The following is a 20,048-nucleotide window of genomic DNA, read 5'->3' on the forward strand; positions in this document are numbered from 1 at the left end:
GCGTATCTTTATTTTTTCCTTTTTTTTCCCTTCCTCTTTACATTCCGGTAGGCGTATCAATCTCGAGCGTATGAGAGATGCTATTCTAACTAGTCAGTAAAGAAAGAAAAAAAAAGAAACGAAGGATTGTATTTCTTTTTACACGACGAATTATCTGTAAATAAGGCAGAGAGGAGCCGGCGATCGAGCTATTATCGGTCCGTTTCGAACGATCTTATTATCGAGCTTTTGATAAAGAGAGAAACGACATGTAATGTAAAAACTGAAGAAGTAACAAATAAAAAGCTATTTTTGTACGGATAATTAACTCAGCCCCAGACAGTTTATTTCGAGTTCTTTGCACGTGTGTGTGCCTAACGATTCGCGTCGAGATCGCGAGTCGTGGAAGTTACATCTCTGACCTTCACGATCCGGGCTTTATCGGATTTTTTTAAAGAGAGAACTTCGGAGAACGGCGAGGAGATGAAGCGTTTGATGCAGCTCTCACTTGGTAAGTCCCCTACATTTATTTGCAATCGCTTTCGTTAATCCTTTTTATTTCACGATGCACCCCGGCTAGTAGAAGCTTCTAAAAGGTATCTAAAGAATGTCTGAAAAATTATGTCGTCTTTTAAACGTCTTTGATGTCTTTAAGACGTCTTTTAGAACTTCCTGCTAGCTGGGACATTACAGAGTGTTATACTCATATGACGCAACGGATCAAAGATCAGCAAGATTATCTTTAACGCTTGGCTAGCGGGAACCGAGTCACCCGAGACTCGGTGAATATTCGTTACCTTATGAAGATTAGTCTCTGGATTATCCTCTTTTTATAAAGAGGATAATCACACAAAGGTATAAAAAATCAAGAATGACCCAGCCACGATTCTCTGAAGAGTTTCTGAGGAGCACTTTCGAGGATTAAAGAGTTGCAAAGACTTTAGAAATGTCAAAAAATTGAAAAATGTTTTTTTTATTTGTCATTAGTTTAACGCCATAAGAATAGAGCCAGTATAAATTAATAGTTGAAAGTAAATGATTAAAAATTGCAAAATACGCTTTTCTTAAATATTATTTTTGAAAACAGTGAACTCAAATACGATTTATCCGATCAATTTGAAGCTTTGAAGTAACGCTTTTAATAATATTCCCAGTTCACGAAACACTTTTTTCCACTTTTAATATCTCAAGTTAAAACAAAAAAGAATCAATTTTTTCAAGAAAACGCAATTTTCACGTTAAAATGTGTATTTTGCAAAAAATAAAATTTTTAAATCCGTAAGCCGAAAATGGCAAAATAAAGTACAAAAATGCCTATTTTTTTATTTCAGATAATTTACCGAAGCTAAAATCTTGATTACTATGCAATGATTATTTAGAATGCTATATTATTGTTTATTATTTCAGTATTTTTGTTATAATTTTGCATCTTAATTTTATTATTAAAAATGTGTTTTTTCAGTAACAAAAAAATTATTTTAAAAATTCTGTGTTTTCCGGTTCGTTATATTCTTAATCAACCTCTTAATCAACAAGCCACAATTCGGTTTTAACATTTTTTTTTTTAATTAAGCGGTATCCATAATTAATGTAGAGAATCTAAGCCGATTTTTAGTACTTTTTGAATTTTTTAAAAAAACCTAAATTTGAGAAAGTTATAGCTTGCTAAAGTTTCTTTGATGACGGCAACTTCAAAAGGTATGACATCATTTCTTATATAAAGTATGACGTCACAGCACACTTTCGTGTACTATATTTTCTTCGATTTTGAAGATATTGCAAAAATTCAAAAAGTTTACAAAGAAAGTATGCCATGATCTATCAGACTGCTTAATAAAAAAAATTTATGTTAAAACCGAATTCTAAAAAGAAAGAAAAGCAGACAAACATTTAAATAATCCTTAGAAATTTAAAAATAAAAAAATTGAATTTATTGGCAAAAAGATATTGTGAAAGCGCGGAAATCACGCAGATTTCATTGGACAGAAAAAATCGACAAGGGTAATCATTATTTTATATATTTGCGGAATTTCGTTGCAGCTCGCTCGTAATAAAAAGATCTACCAATACGGACAAAACGCAGCTCTTTATTCGAGTAATAAGTGTACAATTACGAATGCACTTACTGTTTTGATCTTTTTTTTTCTCGCTCGCGACTCTACTACGAAATACTTATACATACACTATCGACACAGAATCTTTTACTTCGCTATAAGCGGCGTGAACATATATAGCGATCGTTTCCCTTTTTTTTCTCGTTTTCTTTCTCGCTTACAAAATATCTACGCGTCCCGTACTATTTCACAAATCCCAGTCGCTATATTGTACAACTCTTCCTTCCTCGCTTAAACGACTTCACGCTCGTCCTCTCGCGAAAATGTCACACGCCGTCTAAGAAACTATTTAGGATCTGATGGGGGAGATCTTAATTTTGTGTGGTACGGTTATTATCTCGTCGGACTCGGTACTAGCGCAAAATCGGTTTCGCTCAAATCTACTCATTATTCATATCTTTTTTTTTTTACTCCCTACTCCCTACTCCCTACTTATACAGCGCGTGTACCACGCGCGTTGATGACACGTCAGCTCGTCGGAAACGAGACGGCAGGAAGATCTATACTTAGCGAGAAGTCTCTGTGTGGAGTTGCGGAGGATCAACGGAAGCGAGTAGGTCTTATCTATAACTAAAGGCAAAAATCAAATAATCACATCCAACTCGAGAGATCTCGATACAAAAGACAAGTAGGTATACAAATAAAATGTCTCTATAGTTCTACTTTAGAAAGCTACGAAGCGAGAATAAAATACAGGACGATTCGCCACTAGTATTAAAATATCAGTTCCCTCATCTGAATCGAAGACATTCTTACGAGTCAAATAATAGGCTAATAAACTACAACTTTCTCGTAAATGAAACGTCAGGGCTGCAACTAGACGGTAAAATTTCATTCTTGATGGTTTACTCATAAGTCAATCGTATCTTATGGAACTGTAATATTCCGGAGTTAGATATCTAATATCATATAAGAGCTACCGATAACTACAATAACACAGCTCGTTTTCGATAAAATCAACTTTCCGCTTTTACATGACTATACTTGTCGCTTGTACAAATTTTTGTAAGTCGAGCGGAAAGACGCAGAACGGAAATACGGGGATGAAGGGGGATACAAGATCACATTCAGAAATGCGAGATTCTATTCGTTAAATACGCCCAAGGTCAGCGCAGACAGACTTGACTCGCTCGCATTTCTTTCCACAAATCGAATCACATAGTCTACATTAAAACGCCGTTATCAAAATGAAGCAGACACGCAGCTTTTACCGAAGATTTTCATCGGTTTTCATAAATGCTCTTGTTGATACCGCGGATATTTGTGGAGCGGAAATGAGAGGAAATTGCTTCGTACAAAGATTATATACATATTATCTAATCACTCAGTCGTTTATAATACATACCTCTATGTGTGAATGTCTAGACACGGAATGCATGTTTTTTTTAATCCGTCCCAAGAGTATACTATACGTAGGACGACGATTTCAAGTTGCGACGATTCTTATATATTTATTCCTTAAACTCTCTTCGTCAGAAAGCGCACGAAGTTGTTTACACCTTCGTTATACGATACTATATCTCCTATAGAAAAATAATTGCGAAGGCTGGAGGCTACATGGAAGAAGTACTCGTCGAAGTCTCGAAAAGGCAGTTCACAACGTGCGCGATATACGAGAGATCATCGAGATGTTGCGGTAAAAATGGATATTCCGAATACGGAAATGCAATCGTGACGTGTTGTTTTATAAAATGAGGACGAGAGGGATAACGCGGCAATAAGGAGGAATGCCAAGTGAAACTTGATTACCGGTTTCAGAATCAGTCGTGTTCGATATCTATATGATTTGACTTGACTTTTTGTTCGAACATACGCTTGCGTATAAAAATTTTCCGAAGCACATACGGGAACTATGTATAACAATGGCTTTACAATGAGCGATCCTATAAAAAGATTCGTGAAAAATATCGGTATCTCTGTTTATGCTCGAACTGGAAAACTATTTCGTAAGAGCATAAATATATACTTTGATTCTGTTTGCGCGGACACGCGTTTCTCGTTTGCGTTTGAAATCGTTCGCGATTGTACTATAAAATGGTATTTCAATGGCACATTCTAATCTCTGCAGCAGCGGCTGAAATAACTTCAGTTCCGCACAACACAAATCACAGATTATCTAACTATAGTTATACAAGTCTGTTTTTTTTCCCCACTTAAAAAAATGTTATACATCTTTCGGTACACATCTGTTTATCTCTGAAGAGAAATATTGCTCAAACCTAAAAATTAACTCTCCTGCAGTAAAAAAGACACGCTAACAGCATCATATGGAAAAATTATACAATAGGTTTGTTCGTTTCACTCGCACTTTCTACACTTGTATTCTGTGAACTTTACAAGAATGTTAAAAGCATAAAATTAAAAAATTTCAAAAAAGATAAATGTCACAAAATACACGCGCATATCGGAAGAATTATTGCTTTAATTTTTTGCGATCCTACCTCAAGTTAAATTCAACATAATGCATTCGGTAGTCGTATAATTCTTCAATTATTTGAAACTGCATGCGATTATAATTAGCAAATATTTTTGAGATCCATAAATTAGATAAAATTCAGGACAAAATATCTGATCTTCGCTCATTTGCAAAAAATAATTCAGATCGCAGAATTAATATACATTTTACTATGCCATTGTATAAATTAGTTCAAAATATAGATAAGTGTCGATCAAATGTTGAAGTTATTAAATACGTCAGTGTAAAAATATAATTCTAAACAATAAATATATAAGTGTAAACAAAACGAACAAATCTAATATATTCTAAAATTGGGATATCAAAGGAAATATGCGATTTGTACTTTTGGTTGGTATTCTGGAAGATATTGAGCAGAGCGCATTCCCTTATTACACGTTCCCCTTCGAATTTGATCGCTTCACGTTTTGAATTTGTCTGCGTGTACTTCGTATCACATAAATACGAATCACTATCCTATATACCAGCGAAGATTTCGGGGTATATTCACTAAAATTTAATAGCGACACCTTTTTTTCTGTTTATGCTATACATACTATACGCAAATATAAAATAAAAAATGATAATACGTATATAAAAATTAAACTTTTGATTTCAACAGAACCTATTCAGAATAGGTCAATATATCTTTATAAAATATCGTGTAAAAATACCGCGCGAAGATAAATTTCGATCATGTAAAATCGCAGAAAACGTAACAAAATAAAAAAATAGGCCAATATACCTCTTTCCCTTTGCTCTTGCATGAATACAGAAATGGCGTATCTTTGTTTTAAAACAAGCGGCATTGTATTACAACAGGATGTTCAAATCAAAACCCCTGCCCGATATATTCGCTTTCATAGCGCCGCTAGCCATTTCATTGCTAATATGCAGTTCATTAATGATAAAAGGTGAAAATGTATTAATCTAATAATTTTCTTGAAGTATATAAATACCATTATATTACCAAAATAACGCAATTTATCAGCTGATAGGGTACAAATAAAAGTTAATTTCTTGGAACGATTGGACCCATTCGTATAAGATACATTTAATCAATTCTCATGATAAATCACGACTACGTTATTTAATTTAATAAATATTCATTAAATGTAATAAATATCTTTTTCTAGATTAATTTTTATTTGCGATGTAGAAATAAAACTTGTAATTGTTGCGAACGCGTAAGAAATGCCGACAAATGCAACGAAACTTATTCACCTTTTATCACTATGAAACCACATAACATCAGACCACCTCTTTTCACCCTCCTAAAAGATTAGAAGAGAAAAAGGGTGGTCTGCCTCGCTTGCTACTTGGTCGCCTCGGGCGGACAGTCGGGCTGATTATTGGGGTGAGCCGCAGTGAAGGCCGGATGATGTTCCAAATGACGGTCCACCCTCAGAATCGTGGGGAAGGGTCTCAGATCGACGTGAAATCTTCGCGCGTTGAATATCTGTGGCACCAGGCAACAGTCCGCTAATGTAATCTCGTCGCCGACGCAATACTTGCCCGCGCTCGACGATAACAACTTCTCCACGGCTGGAAAACAGTATTATCAGTGTTTAATTATACACATAAACCTGTTATTGAAATGTCGTTATTTCGTATATTAACGACTAGGTGTGTCGTTTTCTTTTTAATAGATGCGAAGATCGCTCTGTTATCTAATATTTTTCTCAACAATCTTAGCACTCAATAAATGGTTATAAATTACAAATATTCATAATCTTCATATTTCCAGCATTTAAAGGCAACATCTTAAAAGGCAATATTTAAATATACAAAGTCATTCGTAACTGTTCATTAAAAATTGATTATTTATCTAAAGAGATCTCTAAAGATTTCATTAAAAAAATGTCAAGCTTGTCATTTATTGCAAGTCTTTACTACAATCTTTATTATCATTAAAATACCTGTAAATCCTCTAGTAATCCAATGCTGCGCCCATTCCTTCTTACGTTCCTCGCCAACGTAGATTAAAACAACAAGATTTTGCAACGGTTGTATACCGCTGGCAATTACTTCACAAATCTCTCTCACTCTAGCTCTCTTAACAGGATCCGCCGGCATCAATGGACGATTCGGCCTCGTCTCCTCCAAGTATTGTAGAATATTCAGCTGTATTAAAACAATTTTATGCCATTTAGTTCCATCATTATAAATTCTGAGAAAACAATAAGATAACTATAAAAATACTTATAACTCACAGATTCTATCAAAGTATGATTGTCGATATGGAGCGCAGGGACTTGCTCCATTGGATTAATCTCGCGGAATTCATTGGAATGTTGTTCTCCACCACTCTTCACCAAACTAACAGGCTTTATATCGTATGGTATCTCTTTCAAGTTCAACGCTAGTTCATAAACATTAGAAACATTTTAACATTAGAAACATAATTAAAAAATAAGCTGTTTATAGCAATAATAAAACTCATTCTGTCTATGAAATGACATAAAATGTCTTACATAAAGATTAAATTAGATCAAGGAAATTCTGCCTGCAGCAACGATAAATTTGTTTAAAATGCAGCCTTTAAAATTTATATATTTCTTATAAATCACAGATATTTTATATTGATGCATATATTGCATATTTTATATGCATAAAATAGTTTATAGGTATGTGCAATATAAAATCAAGCAAACTCTCACTCACCAATTCTTACCCTCCAGGAGCAGGAACTCCGCCAGTAAGAGTAAAGCACCGGCTGTCAAAAGAAATAAGAAGCATGAATACAAGGCTCAATTGTGAGAACTGGCCTGAAAAATTCGGCATAGTCGAGGTCTGTTGCATAAAACCAGATTTACGCACCGCCCAAAAAAAATCAAAACAACCGGCAGATGTAAATATGAATGAGCTGCGAGTGTCGAAACGCGCATTCATTAAAACATTCTACAATCATTACGAAGTTAATGACAGTCAATCCATTTGGTAGGCTTTCTGCCTACTATTTTAAACAAGCGTCCAAAGTACAAATCGCTAGGCAATTTGTAGAATTAATTATTGCATAAAAATTCTAAAAAAATAAACATTTCTTGAAAAAGTAAGTCTTAATAAATATACCCTATGTTGAAAAATGCTAGTGACTAAAAAAAGCTAACAAAACGCATTTTCAGAGCTTTTTGTAAAATCATGAAATTAATACAAATTTATGTAATTCTTATAAATGGTAAAAATCTTAGAGAAAATATAGATCTTTAAATGTTTTACAGTTTCATGATCAAAGAAAAATGTAGAAGTATTAGTTCGTAACTGTGCAAATAACACATGGTAAGTTTTAACTATTGCATTTTCAGCTTGAAAATAATTTATCCTTGTATGTTGTATGAAAATAATCGTCTTGACATCTTATATTCAGCTTATACCGTTCACCCATTATTCTCTCATATTGCTTTGCATAAAACAAGCCTAATATTTTTATAATAATTTTTATTCGCTCGCTTTTACTCGCAGGCAAGAATTTCGAGCGGAATAGTTCGGCGCGCGCGCGCGCGTAAGCGTCCGGCACATACGGACGCGTTATATGCGCTATTGTTACATTCTCGTTATCAGATATATTCGTCAGCGAGGGAGATTCGCCTTTCGTCGGCGCCGTTTCCTCGAGCGGGGAAGTAAATCCGGCCGCGACAGATACGCAACGTTCGACTTCCCGTATTCCGTCGACAATCGTGGTACGCGCGTCAGTCGTCGCGACGGCCGTCGCGCGAGTGAACGTTAGGGCTCATTTTCGGCGCGATCGCGACTCCCGGGAACTCAATAGCGATTTTAGCACGCCAGTCCTCGAGATTCGCCGGCACGTCAACGTCATTTCCAGATATTACGGCGAAATAACGCGCGAGCACCGGCACGCAGTGCGGGCTACTCCGGAGCTATCTTTTGTCTTTCTCTCTCTCCCGGCACTCCGGTCTACCTGTCTGTCTACCTCGCGTCGAGAGAGAAGGTTAAATCACTCACCTTACCCATCACGGACATCGTCGGCTTCTCGCGGAACAGCGCTCACCTTTCGCCGAACTCTCGATTATCCGACCGGCGACACCAATATTACACCGCCTGATCCGTCAGAAGTAATTCGGATTCAGAATCGCGGTGAACGCGCGAAATCGCACCTCCTCCCCCTTTTTATTCGATTGCCAGCCGTTTCCTCTTCTCCCCGGCCACCCCGCTCCGTTGTTCCGTCCGCCGTTCAAGCCGGCGAGTCGCGCGGCCAATCGGCGGTCTTGGCGCACGTGTATATATTGGCTGCTTTCCGTCGCTGATCGCTAGCGACACTCCACGACACCGCGTCACAGAACTGTGCTCGCGTCGGCTCAAGTCGGTAACTCTAGTTACTTCTAGTGACAGTCATAGACTTAAGAAAATTATAGACGCGGACTCAGCTAGCAAAATGTCTTCTAAAAGACATTTTCAAAATATTTAAAAGACTTTAGTAGAAAGAATAGTAGAAAAAGATGATACAATAAAAAATGGGGGTTTTCATTTAATAAATATTTGATTTGGGCCCTATATTGGGCTCAGCACGGACTCCGGACCTAAAATTTAATAAGATCGTCTATATATTGGCCCCCTTTGAATTCTCCAACTTTTATCTGAAACATTTTTTCAATAAACCAATAGATATATACTTTTTGAAATAATTTGTCGTTCTGGAACTTTTGGGACGCATGGTATATGTGTGTGGGTGGGGGGGGGGGGGAGTGCGTGTGTTCGTATATTAAATAAATTTTTTATGTATATATAAATATGAATTCTGCGTCATTTATTTTTATCTCTAAAATTTAAGTCATAATAAAACCTTTCTTTTCAATAATTTATAGTCTAATAAAAGATATTATTATCTAATTATAATATAATGCTAAAAAAAAAATGAATAGTATTTCAATCTTTTTTAATTTGCGCTTAAATAAAATAGGAAAATAAATGTTACATTAATGGACTACAAAGAAAAAGATTTATAATGAAAAACTCATCAATGATACGATTTTTCCGCTCGTACGACACTCGATTTATCCGAATCTCTATTCAAAACATATCATATTGACTTTTTCATTGTAAATCTCTAAGCAATCGTCGTATGTACATGCATGTGTGTATGTTTGTGTATAGATGTACGTGCGGTTGCAGGTTGCACATACGTTGCATATGTGTGTGTGCGTATACATATATGCACGCATTGCTGCTAGACTTATCGCTGCTGCTGGCGTAGAGGGTTTTGTGTCCCCTCGCATGTGCCATTCTATCCGACTCTCGGACCTTTCGGCTGTCGGAGCAGGAGTTGGCCTGGTTAACCAAGAGACACTCGCCGGGCTCGCCTATAATCTTTACGAGCTTACGGCCGGGTGCTCGCGAGAAAGTTATAGCGCCAAGAAACGCTCCTCTGTGACGCTATATGTGGTAGCCAAGGCTGCCGTTCAGTAGGGGCACGCACGGTCGTTACATTATATGTAAAATATTTTGAAAAAATTATCACATAAAGTAATCTATATGTACCGTAAACTTGAAAGTTGCAACAGAAGTAGTATATATACACAGACGTTTGAAAGTCAAAAAGCTGGTATTGACTTGAATGCAATAAAAGTTTCGCAATTAAATGTAATGGACCGTGCTCGGAAAGAACAGACCAGGTGCGACTGGAGAACGTTTTTACATTTCATTAAGTTTCACACGGAGAAAATTTCATATTAAATATTACTATGATATCGCACTAGCTGCGGACCATCGAGGAATTAGAAGTTAAAATACTATGTTTTAATGGTCAAAATTACGTTATTTAATTGTTTTTAAAACAATGATTATATAGTATTTTAACTTGTGCGACACCATAGTAATATTTAATAAATTGGACTATATGTTGTTTAACAAATATTTATCTTTGTCTAGAGTACATTTTTATTTACAATATAGAAACTGAATTTTTAATTGCTGCAATTCTAAATGTATGGGAAATACGAATATAATATATGCTATAAATCAGTTCACCTTTTGTCATTATGATACCACATGATGTTAAACCATTTCTTTTCACTCTCCTAAAAATATAGAAGAAGAGGGTGGGTCTACTCTCCTCGCTTGATCGCCTGCTCGGACGGACAGTCCGGCTGATTATTGGGATGAGTCGCAGTGAAGGCCGGATGGTGTTCCAAATGACGGCCTACCCTCAGAATCGTGGAAAAGGGTTCCAGATTGACGTGAAATTTTTGCGCGTTATACATTTGTGGCACCAGGCAACAGTCCGCTAACGTAATCTCGTCGCCGACGCAATACTTGCCCGCGCTCGATGATAACAACTTCTCCACGGCTGAGAAGAACAGTATATTATCAATGTTTGCGCTCGATTATACACATAAACTTGTTATTGAACGTTGTTATTTCGTATATCTACTACTAGACGTGTCGTTTTTTATTTAATACATATACGGAGATCGTGCTGTTATCTAATGTTTTTCTTGACTATCTTGATACTCAATAAGAATAAGTAATTATAATTACAAACATCCACAATGTTCATATTACTAGCATTTAAAGATTACACAGTAGATATACAAAAAGTTATTTTTAAAAATAATATTTATCTAAATTTAAGGGGTTAGTCTACCCTGAAATAGGCGAATTTTCTGGAATTAATTTCAGACAAAATATCGGTGATACATGAATGATTTTCTTTTCATTATCTTTATTAGGGTTTCAAGAACATGTACAAATTTTTTGGTGTAAAAAAATTTTAAAATCGCGATGAGGCACTCCTTTGCGCGCAACTATGCTTTTCAGACGGTGTACATGGTTTCTGAAATGTGGGTGGTCTAAAAAAAAAAAAAAAATATGGTCATTAACTATATTGTATTGTCTTCGGAATGACGGAGCTTTTTTCTCTCCTCGTTTTTGGCGTCAAGAAAAAAATTTCTGAATTTTTCAAAAATGCAGTGAAAAATTCAAGAAAAAAATTTCTGAATTTTTCAAAAATGCAGTGAAAAATTCAAGAATTTTTTTCTTGACGCCAAAAACGAGGAGAGAAAAAAAGCTCCGTCATTCCAAAGACAATACAATATAGTTAATGACCATATTTTTTTTTTTTTTTTAGACCACCCACATTTCAGAAACCATGTACACCGTCTGAAAAGCATAGTTGCGCGCGAAGGAGTGCCTCATCGCGATTTTGAAATTTTTTTACACCAAAAAATTTGTACATGTTCTTGAAACCCTAATAAAGATAATGAAAAGAAAATCATTCATGTATCACCGATATTTTGTCTGAAATTAATTCCTGAAAATTCGCCTATTTCAGGGTAGACTAACCCCTTAAGATCTACAGAATTTCATGGAAAAAATTTCGAGCTCGTTTTTATTGTAAGTTTTCTTACTACAATCTTTATTATTATTTATAGGATACCTGTAAATCCTTTAGTGATCCAATGCTGCGGCCATTCCTTTCTACGTTCCTTCTCAATATAGCTTAAAACACCGATATTTTGCAATGGTTGTATACCACTGACAATTACTTCGCAAATCTCTCTCATTCTAGCTCTCTCAACAGGATCCGCCGGCATCAATGGAGGAGTCGGTCTAGTTTCCTCCAAGTATTGCAGAATATTCATCTATATTATAAAAATTGTTATAATAAATTCTAAGAAAAAGTTATGATAACTGTAAGGATTGATAATAGCCTGAATATACTAACAGACTCTATCAGAGTATGATTGTCAATATAAAGCGCAGGGACTCTTTCCATTGGATTAATCTTGCGGAATTCGTTGGAATGTTGTTCTCCATCTTCTTTTATTATACTAATAGGCTTTATATCGTATGGTATCTCCTTTAAATTCAATGCTATTAATAAAAATCACAAACATTTAATAAAATTGATAAATATTAGAAACATATTGTAAAAATAATAAGCTGTTTTAGCAGCAATAAAAATCTTTATATCAATGAAATAACATTACAAGTTGTATAGATACTCTGATTAAGAATTCTATGTTACATAAAATGTCTTACAATTAGATATATAAAGATTAACACTCTCGCTATAGCGTATGTCATTTATACGACACACCCAGAATCTATCAGGCCAGGTGTATCGCAATAAAAGGTTGGGTAAGTTAATTTTTTTTTTAACTAAGTTAAGTTAAAGTTAATGGGTTATAAAAATTAATTTAGTTACGTTGAAAGTTGCATGAACAAAAGATACTAAACTCACAATTGAAAGTTGCGTTAAGATTAAATTAACTTAAGTTAAATTAAAAGTTAATTTTTAAAATCATTATTTATGTTAAATTAGAATGTCGTAATTTTTTTTTTAATTTGATTACTCTAAATAACAAAACAATTACAATATAAATTATTGTTGCGGCTATTGAATTATATATATTTTGTATAGACCACATCAGTTAGATATGTTTTAATATTGATTTGTATATTTTGTATGAAACGGTTTTATATATATGTATAATATATAAGATTAAGCAAACTCTCACTTACCAATTCTTACTCTCCAAGAACAGGAACTCCGCCAATAAGAGTAAAGCACTGCCTATCAAAGGAAACAAGAAGCGTGAAATACTTACGAGATAAATTTCAATTGTGCGAATCGAAGAGATCAGTGCCATATACATATAACCAAGGCCGGTTGTGAAATCAAATTCACGCATCGAGAAAAAAATTTACGACCATCCTTAAGTTTTTAAATAGAAACGAATTGCAAGTGTCGAAACGCGCAATCATTAAAAATCGTTAAATTAAATGCTAATGACAGCTGGTTAATCCATTTAATTATAGCAGACTTCCTATCTATTACTTTAAGTAAGCATCTATAATAGACAAATTATTTTGGCCATTTACACAGAACTTGATTGGTAAACAATTATCAAAAATAATTTTTTGAAAAAATAAATCTTAATTAAAAATTCTAAAACTACAATAAATATATAAGTGTCCAAAAAAATTTGGAAAACACTCGGAGTTTTTCATAAAATCAATACAATTTTCACAAAATTATATTTACACAATTTTTATAAATGTTGGAAAATTTCAAAGAGAGGAAATCTAGGAAATTTCTTTTGTATATACAATTTCACGATAAAGCGGAATAGCCATATGTGCCCGCGCGCGCATGTCCAACACAACAATTAACGCGTTATTATACACGCTATCAGCGTGAAAATATTCTCATTATCAAATATATTCGTTAATCAGAAAAAGAGGAGAGAATTAAGGAGAGGGAGCGGGTTTCTCGAGCAAGAATCGAAACCGCGATCGAATTTGCATTTCAATCATTATTATAACTCGCGTCCGTCATCGCAACAGTTATCGCGAATAAACGGAGTAATGTATAATGTTCATTTTCACGCGCCCCCGATTCGCCGGCACGTCAAAAATGGAAAACACTCTACTTCGGAATGTTAACTACGACGTAATAACGCGCGACTACACCGACACATAGAACAAACTATTCTTCCACTGTCTCCTTTTTCTCATTCTCTCTCTCTTTCTCTCAAACGCTTGTCTATTTGTCTGTCTACTTATGATCGGCGTCAAGAGAAGATTAAATCGCGCGCACAAGTATTTTATTATACTCACCTTACCCGTCGCGGACATCGTCGATCTCTCGCGGACAGCGCTCACCTTTCGTTTAACTCGATTGTCCAGTCAGCGACTCCGCCGAGTTCGTCAAAAGTAATTTAAAATTACGGTGAACGCGTGAAATCGTACCTCCTCCCTTCGATTGCCAGCCGTTTCCGCTCCCCGCTCCACTCTTTCGTTCGTCACTACGTTCAAGCGGTTCAAAGTTCAAACCGGCGAGTCGCGCGGCCAATCGCCGATCTCGGCGCACGTGCGTTGATTGGTCGATTTCTGTCACTGTTGGTCGTCAGCGACCAATCCGCGTCGATTCGAATCAACTCGGACCGGTAAACTCTGTGACTTCGTATACTTATTTTTAGTGGATTTGGAGAACTCAGCTTTACGAAACTTTTGAAGTATAATTAAAAAATTAAGTTTCAATTAATTATTTTTACATTTCGCGTATTTAGCCGACATAAATTATACATTACATAAATTATATATATTAGATTTTATATTTCGCGCACTATTGTAGGCTCAACGCATGCTCCGTATCGTTTCGTTTCATCGATATGGCAGATTTCCTAACCCTAAAATACTTTAGCATTTAATTATTAGTTTCAGAGTGACGAGCGGCGATTTTTGTCTTTCAAATAATTATTGCAATACAACGAGATGTCGAAGCATAAGTGTACTTTCGCCAAAGTGCAAGATGAGGACCCTAAACTTAGCACGCGCGAACGACTCTTATGTAAGGTTTGTTTTTTTTTATTGCCACTAAACTTGGCCGCACTGCGCTAGAACTTCCCTTCTTGCTTTCGCCAAATTTTAAATATATATATCTGTTTCACTTTACAGAGAGTGTTCAGCGAAAAAAGCAGACCTCCAGTGAATGGCGAGAAAGTGGCAGTTCTCGGAATCTTACGGCACACATATGTTTCACGAAACGGAGTAGAGAATGCCGAAATGTGTGCTAATTGCATTATGACTTATTGACTTATCCGTAAAGAGATTAAAGATGAGATAAAATGATGTTTTGCCGATAAGCGGGATGTAAGTTAAAACTTATTACAGCGTACCACATAATTGAAACTTATATACATATGTGTAGCAACGATTAAAAGGCAAGAAAAAACGAAAAAAATGACCCTACTGCAACAATTTGCGGATTTGTTGAGCCTGATAACAATAGGCATGTGCTTCGTATTGAAAATTCCACAGATATTGAAATTGATCTCTGTAAAATCAGCTGATGAGATGTCGACGCTAGGATTATTTTTAGAATTGACAAGGTGACTTTACGAGACCATACCTTATACAAGCCTTTACAATTATTTCTTTCATAAATAACTTATTGATGTCTGTTCTTCAGTTACACTGTGATGACTAGTTACAATTATACGAATGGATACTCGTTGCTGTCCTACTTGGAGTATCCGATAATATTAGCGCAGGAGTACATACTGATATTCTTTGTGCTAAAATATTTGAACAGGATCAATATGTGGTCCTTCTTAGGTGCCATAGTATACTTTACGCTGAGCAGTTGCTTATTGTTGGGAATTGTTCCCAAAATTGTACTTACACTCTTAGCGGTAGGTACAACTATTGTAGTATTACAAATAATTCTTCTGTTGTGTTTTGATACATCTTTTTTACACTTGGGTTTTCAGCCAATGTGTACACCGATCTCAGCTTCCAGTAAAGTCGTTCAGTTGCTGGCTATACTTCGAGCTAAAAACGCAGAGTCGGTATCGCCTCTCACCTGGTTTATATCCGCCTTCACTAATCTGAGTAAGTTTCCTGTTTCGCATACATAAAATGATTTCTGGTAACGAGTCAAACATTTCAATTGGTGTTTCAGCGAGAGTATTCACCATATGGATGGACTCTGCCGATATATTGCTGCTGGGGAACTTTATCATCTCGGTCCTGCTGAGTTCCAGCATCATGTTCTCCGCTCTTTATTACAGAAGCCACCCGTTAAAGCAGGATTAAATAAAAGAAAAAAAACAGGGAAATTATACATCTAGTCGCAAGCGTATGCTATGAAATAGATAACTGTGCCATATTTGTGTGACATATTTTTGTTGAGAGCGTAATCATGAAAGGTATACTATATTTTATTTCTGCTAATAAAATATTTTAATTTAAATAATCTGCTAATAAAATGACTTGTCCTATATCGATTTATTTTCCTCACGTTTACATACCTTAAAAACAAAAGAATTAAAAATATATAATTGTATTTGAGATCGAATATATTTCACAATTAAATATCAATGAAAATTTATATGTATATTTTATTCGAATAAGACGCTGGAGTTCCATATTTGTCAGAGCTGTCTTGAGCTGTAAGATAATGCAGCGTCGAAGAAACTATAAACAAAATCTCATTCCCGTGCATATGAAAGATGCCATGTGGTCTCGGTCCTTCTAAATCAGTGATCTTCAAAGTTATGTTTTGTCATATAATCATTACTTTCGTAAGAAAAAATGATAACAATAAGATCTCGTTATAAAGAAATAATCGATATGTTCTTAGAAAATTTTTAATTGGAATATGCATAAACAATATACAAATATATCCGTACTTTGCGATATCTATGAGATACATATCGTAAAAATATCAGGGAAAGGACGATAAAATTTAGAATTTTTATCTACTTCTATTTTTTTTTAATCTTTGTTACGAGCATAATTTGATAGACTCGCGTAAAAATCTCCAGATGAAGACGGAACGTAAGCGACTCAGGATGCCTGTACTCGGGTCCACGCGGGATTCAAACTCCGACTTGAAGATCACTGATCTGTTTCACCCCCACCGAGTTCTTCTCATCTGGCAAGTCGACGGTACTGGATGAACTCTAGTCTGGTCTGGACAGTCGGCACCGAGAAAGCGTCCAGGCATCATCATCTCTCTCACGGAAGAAAGAGGGAGAGAGAGAGAGGGAGGAAGGGAGCGAGACGAAGAAGAGAGAAGACGAAAGTGAAGAAAAAAAAGAGTGAAGCAGTTCCGCGAAAGAACTTGAGAAGGTGTCGGATTTTCTGCTACTGGCAGGATGCGGTTGCCGGCAACCTTCGCCGGTCTTCTGCTGATTGTCCGGCTGTCTAGGTGCGAGATCCTGACGCCGCCGTACTTCAATTTGGCCGAAGGCAAGGAGATCGTGGCCTCGGCTACGTGCGGCGTCGACACTACCGGCCCCGAGCTTTACTGCAAACTCGTCGGCGCGAACGCCGATCAGGATGAAGATATCAACTTGATTCAAGGCCAGGTAAATACCAGCGATAAATATACTGTAAAAAGATGCTTGATATGTTTGTAACACAGTGTGTAATATCTATTAGACGCGTATGTAATTCGAATTTACCAAACTTTCTTTCAAAACTTAATTAATCAAAATTAAATTAATAGTTAGGAAAACACACTTTTTTTAACCTTTGGCTGAAACTACAAAATATTAAAAACTTATAAATGAATTTTTTATACATAGATGCAAAAAATTACATTTCCTGACGATTTAAATTTATTCAAATTTATATTTAGACAATAATCTGTTGATTGAATATCATATGAACAGAATAAAAATCGATTTAATGAATACTCTCGCATGCCGAGGGAATTGTGATATATTCGTCTTCAGTATTTGCACCGAATTTTATCTACTATGATTAGGTCCTATGAGTCCAAGAGTTTATCAGCTTCAAGGCATCAACTCTTACTCAACTACTTCCTTTTCTTATCTTCTTTTATATGGTCTTTCTATTTATATCAATAGCTATTCGCATCGTCGAAATGTAATATTTTATAAACATTTATAAATACATATCACTTCGCACTTTTTCTGTCTCTCTCTTTATCTGGGAATTACGATAAATAATCGGAAGAAATGAATGAGACCACTGATGGAAGATTATAGCTTTCATCAATCGAACGGCGAACATATAAAGAAATTTATTGAATAAATTTAATGTTTATTTAATATTATTAAATTAATATTTTTAATTTTTTATTATTATATAAAACTTGTTGATTGAATTTATTAATGTATAATATGCCTTTAAATTGCAATTGTATTTGTAATATTCTATACTTGTAACATTTAAAAACTTTCGCTAAATTTTTTAATTAAGATTTTATTTTCACTAAATTAATCATTAATAAATTTATAAACAATAAAACAGGAATTTTTGTGTATATTATTATGTATTTGTATAAGTAATACAATTTTAATTCTCCGTGATTGCCATTCTTAGCTGCTCCGAAAATTAAATTTCTTTGTGATATATTAACGCGTAAGCGTTTTGTCGGCGAATCAGGACAAAAGATGCCTACAAAGCTCTTTCGTTCGAAAGATCCAGCTAAAAACCAGTTCGCAGGGTCTATGATTGTGTTCGAAGAATGCGATAGAAGATCGTAGGATCGTGTTTCCCTGCGAACGCATGATTCTTCGTTATCGAAAATAGAAACCGCGCGCACATATATGTAATATGGAGATGTATATAATGTATTTACTATAAGTACAAAAATAATGCACACTTAATTTCCAAATTTAATTTCTCTGCGATATTATTTAGTATGGGCGTAAAGTTTAAAATTTTCATTTTGCATTACAATTATCAAAACTGAGTGTCTATGCATTTTGTATTTTAATTGTGTCGTAATGCTGATCCAGCATCCATCTAGATCATTGAGAACACGAGGCATCAGCTTACGACATTGTACCTATCTATGTGGGTAAAAGGAGACGAAACCGAAAAGAACCAGAAGCGAGAAGCCCGATAAAACGGAAGATAAGGGTGACCTCTCGATAACACTCGATCGTTCACCCGTCCGAAATTAAGAAGCTTTCTATGTCATACACAGATTCCCAGAAAAAGAAATCTTCATCTACATATCTATCTCCCGATTATCTAAATTCGTTCCTTTATATTAAGATTCGTTATTAGAAGATTTCTCTTCCAATTTTAATATAATATAGCAAGCAGAGGATGCGTGTGACGATAAGAAATAAATAAAAATTATAAATTTGTTCTTACAAAAATTCTCGTTTACTTTAGCTCATATCTAAAATAAATATTGTACATTAGATTCTATTATTTATAATTAATTTTTTTTCTCTTCTCAATACAATGATAAATTTTGTTTTTTCCACAGGTATGCGATTATTGCGATCCTGATAATCCGGAAAAAAAGCATCCACCTGAATATGCGGTTGACGGTATGGAAACTTGGTGGCAATCACCACCTTTATCCAGAGGAATGAAATATAATGAGGTCAATCTGACGATCAACCTGGAACAAGTAAGTTATTGTATATAACATAAAACACAGAGATTAGTATAATGAGATGATCATGTTTTCGAAGCATGTTTAAAAGGATCTGATTCAGAAGCGGCAGGAAATAATGATGCGCGATTCTTTTATCGGCGATGTAAACGTTCTATCGCGCAAGTAGTAGGCGTTTTCCTGCAAGTGGGAAGATTTATCTGCGGTTTGCTTCCGGAGAATAATGAAAGAGGATCATCAGCAATATTTATTGTTTCCACTGTTGAAAATTGTCACATATTTTCCTGCAAATTTTCTGCGAATACCTTTAGTTTCTATTAAATTAATATGTAATTAATCTGATGAGATACGTGTTTCATGGTACAATACTAAACTCTCGATATTTATTTATTCATCCAATTATTAGTGCAAATAGAGAGAAAAAGACGCAGCTGATGGCTGTATATCCAAACGTATCTTATTTCTTAATACGATTAGCTGTTATCAGAACTGCAGTCTATCTTCGCGACTGTAGCGTACGCAAAAGCTGTTACTCTTTCGCTAATTATCTTCTTAGAGAGGCTCATTTGCACCGTTGTTTAACCGTTCCTATCTCCGTCTCCGTCTCTCTCTCTCTCTCTCTCTCTCTCTCTCTCTCTCTCTCTCTCTC

The 20,048-nt window shown here is 35.2% G+C and overlaps 4 protein-coding genes across 6 annotated transcripts in view; 2 read left to right on the forward strand and 2 right to left on the reverse strand.

Moving 5' to 3' along the window:
• Positions 1 to 2,046: 2,046 nt before the first annotated feature.
• Positions 2,047 to 9,256, reverse strand: LOC112458082 (probable maleylacetoacetate isomerase 2). The gene is made up of 5 exons (XM_025021504.1): positions 8,512 to 9,256; positions 7,213 to 7,264; positions 6,762 to 6,910; positions 6,468 to 6,672; positions 2,047 to 6,093 (listed from the first exon to the last, which is right to left on the reverse strand). The coding sequence occupies exons 1-5, from the start codon at positions 8,527 to 8,529 to the stop codon at positions 5,864 to 5,866; spliced, it is 654 nt and encodes a 217-aa protein (XP_024877272.1). The 5' UTR covers positions 8,530 to 9,256; the 3' UTR covers positions 2,047 to 5,863.
• A 1,147-nt stretch (positions 9,257 to 10,403) lies between these two features.
• Positions 10,404 to 14,492, reverse strand: LOC112458086 (probable maleylacetoacetate isomerase 2). The gene is made up of 5 exons (XM_025021518.1): positions 14,128 to 14,492; positions 13,030 to 13,081; positions 12,230 to 12,378; positions 11,942 to 12,146; positions 10,404 to 10,852 (listed from the first exon to the last, which is right to left on the reverse strand). Exons 1-5 carry the CDS (start codon positions 14,143 to 14,145, stop codon positions 10,611 to 10,613), a joined length of 666 nt encoding a protein of 221 aa, XP_024877286.1. The 5' UTR covers positions 14,146 to 14,492; the 3' UTR covers positions 10,404 to 10,610.
• Positions 14,493 to 14,598: 106 nt separating this feature from the next.
• Positions 14,599 to 16,280, forward strand: LOC112458087 (PQ-loop repeat-containing protein 3). Of its 3 annotated transcripts, XM_025021521.1 has the most exons (6): positions 14,599 to 14,860; positions 14,968 to 15,162; positions 15,221 to 15,401; positions 15,482 to 15,704; positions 15,783 to 15,903; positions 15,974 to 16,280. In XM_025021521.1, exons 3-6 carry the CDS (start codon positions 15,253 to 15,255, stop codon positions 16,105 to 16,107), a joined length of 627 nt encoding a protein of 208 aa, XP_024877289.1. In that variant the 5' UTR covers positions 14,599 to 14,860; positions 14,968 to 15,162; positions 15,221 to 15,252; the 3' UTR covers positions 16,108 to 16,280. The 3 variants fall into 3 exon arrangements, with proteins under 3 accessions (XP_024877289.1, XP_024877288.1, XP_024877287.1); XM_025021520.1 differs by having other exon boundaries at positions 14,600 to 14,865; positions 14,968 to 15,401; XM_025021519.1 differs by having other exon boundaries at positions 14,600 to 14,860; positions 14,968 to 15,401.
• A 551-nt stretch (positions 16,281 to 16,831) lies between these two features.
• The window catches only part of LOC112458083 (laminin subunit alpha), an 18,980-nt gene continuing 15,763 nt past the window's right edge, over positions 16,832 to 20,048 (forward strand). Inside the window, exons 1-2 of the mRNA XM_025021506.1 lie at positions 16,832 to 17,384; positions 19,268 to 19,414. Of these exons, the coding sequence (XP_024877274.1) occupies positions 17,172 to 17,384; positions 19,268 to 19,414 (360 nt within the window). The 5' untranslated portion in view covers positions 16,832 to 17,171. The remainder of the gene's footprint in view (positions 17,385 to 19,267; positions 19,415 to 20,048) is intronic.

Source organism: Temnothorax curvispinosus, unplaced genomic scaffold (assembly GCF_003070985.1).
Source record: "Temnothorax curvispinosus isolate PA1 unplaced genomic scaffold, ASM307098v1 QBEX01008647.1, whole genome shotgun sequence".
Lineage (NCBI taxonomy): Eukaryota > Metazoa > Arthropoda > Insecta > Hymenoptera > Formicidae > Temnothorax > Temnothorax curvispinosus.

Bases quoted from the DNA above. Each gene is read 5' to 3' on its own strand.
- LOC112458082 (XM_025021504.1), bottom strand. The intron at 6,911-7,212 runs GTGAGTGAGAGT...TTTATGAACTAG, and splicing joins CTCCTGGAGGGTAAGAATTG to CGTTGAACTTGAAAGAGATA. The intron at 6,673-6,761 runs GTGAGTTATAAG...GTTTTAATACAG, and splicing joins ATCATACTTTGATAGAATCT to CTGAATATTCTACAATACTT.
- LOC112458087 (XM_025021521.1), top strand. From the start codon at position 15,253: ATGACCCTACTGCAACAATTTGCGGATTTGTTGAGCCTGATAACAATA. The intron at 15,402-15,481 runs GTGACTTTACGA...TCTGTTCTTCAG, and splicing joins TTATTTTTAGAATTGACAAG to TTACACTGTGATGACTAGTT. The intron at 15,904-15,973 runs GTAAGTTTCCTG...TTGGTGTTTCAG, and splicing joins ATCCGCCTTCACTAATCTGA to CGAGAGTATTCACCATATGG.
- LOC112458086 (XM_025021518.1), bottom strand. The intron at 12,379-13,029 runs GTAAGTGAGAGT...TTTTATTAATAG, and splicing joins TTCTTGGAGAGTAAGAATTG to CATTGAATTTAAAGGAGATA. The intron at 10,853-11,941 runs GTATCCTATAAA...TGTTCTTCTCAG, and splicing joins GATCACTAAAGGATTTACAG to CCGTGGAGAAGTTGTTATCA.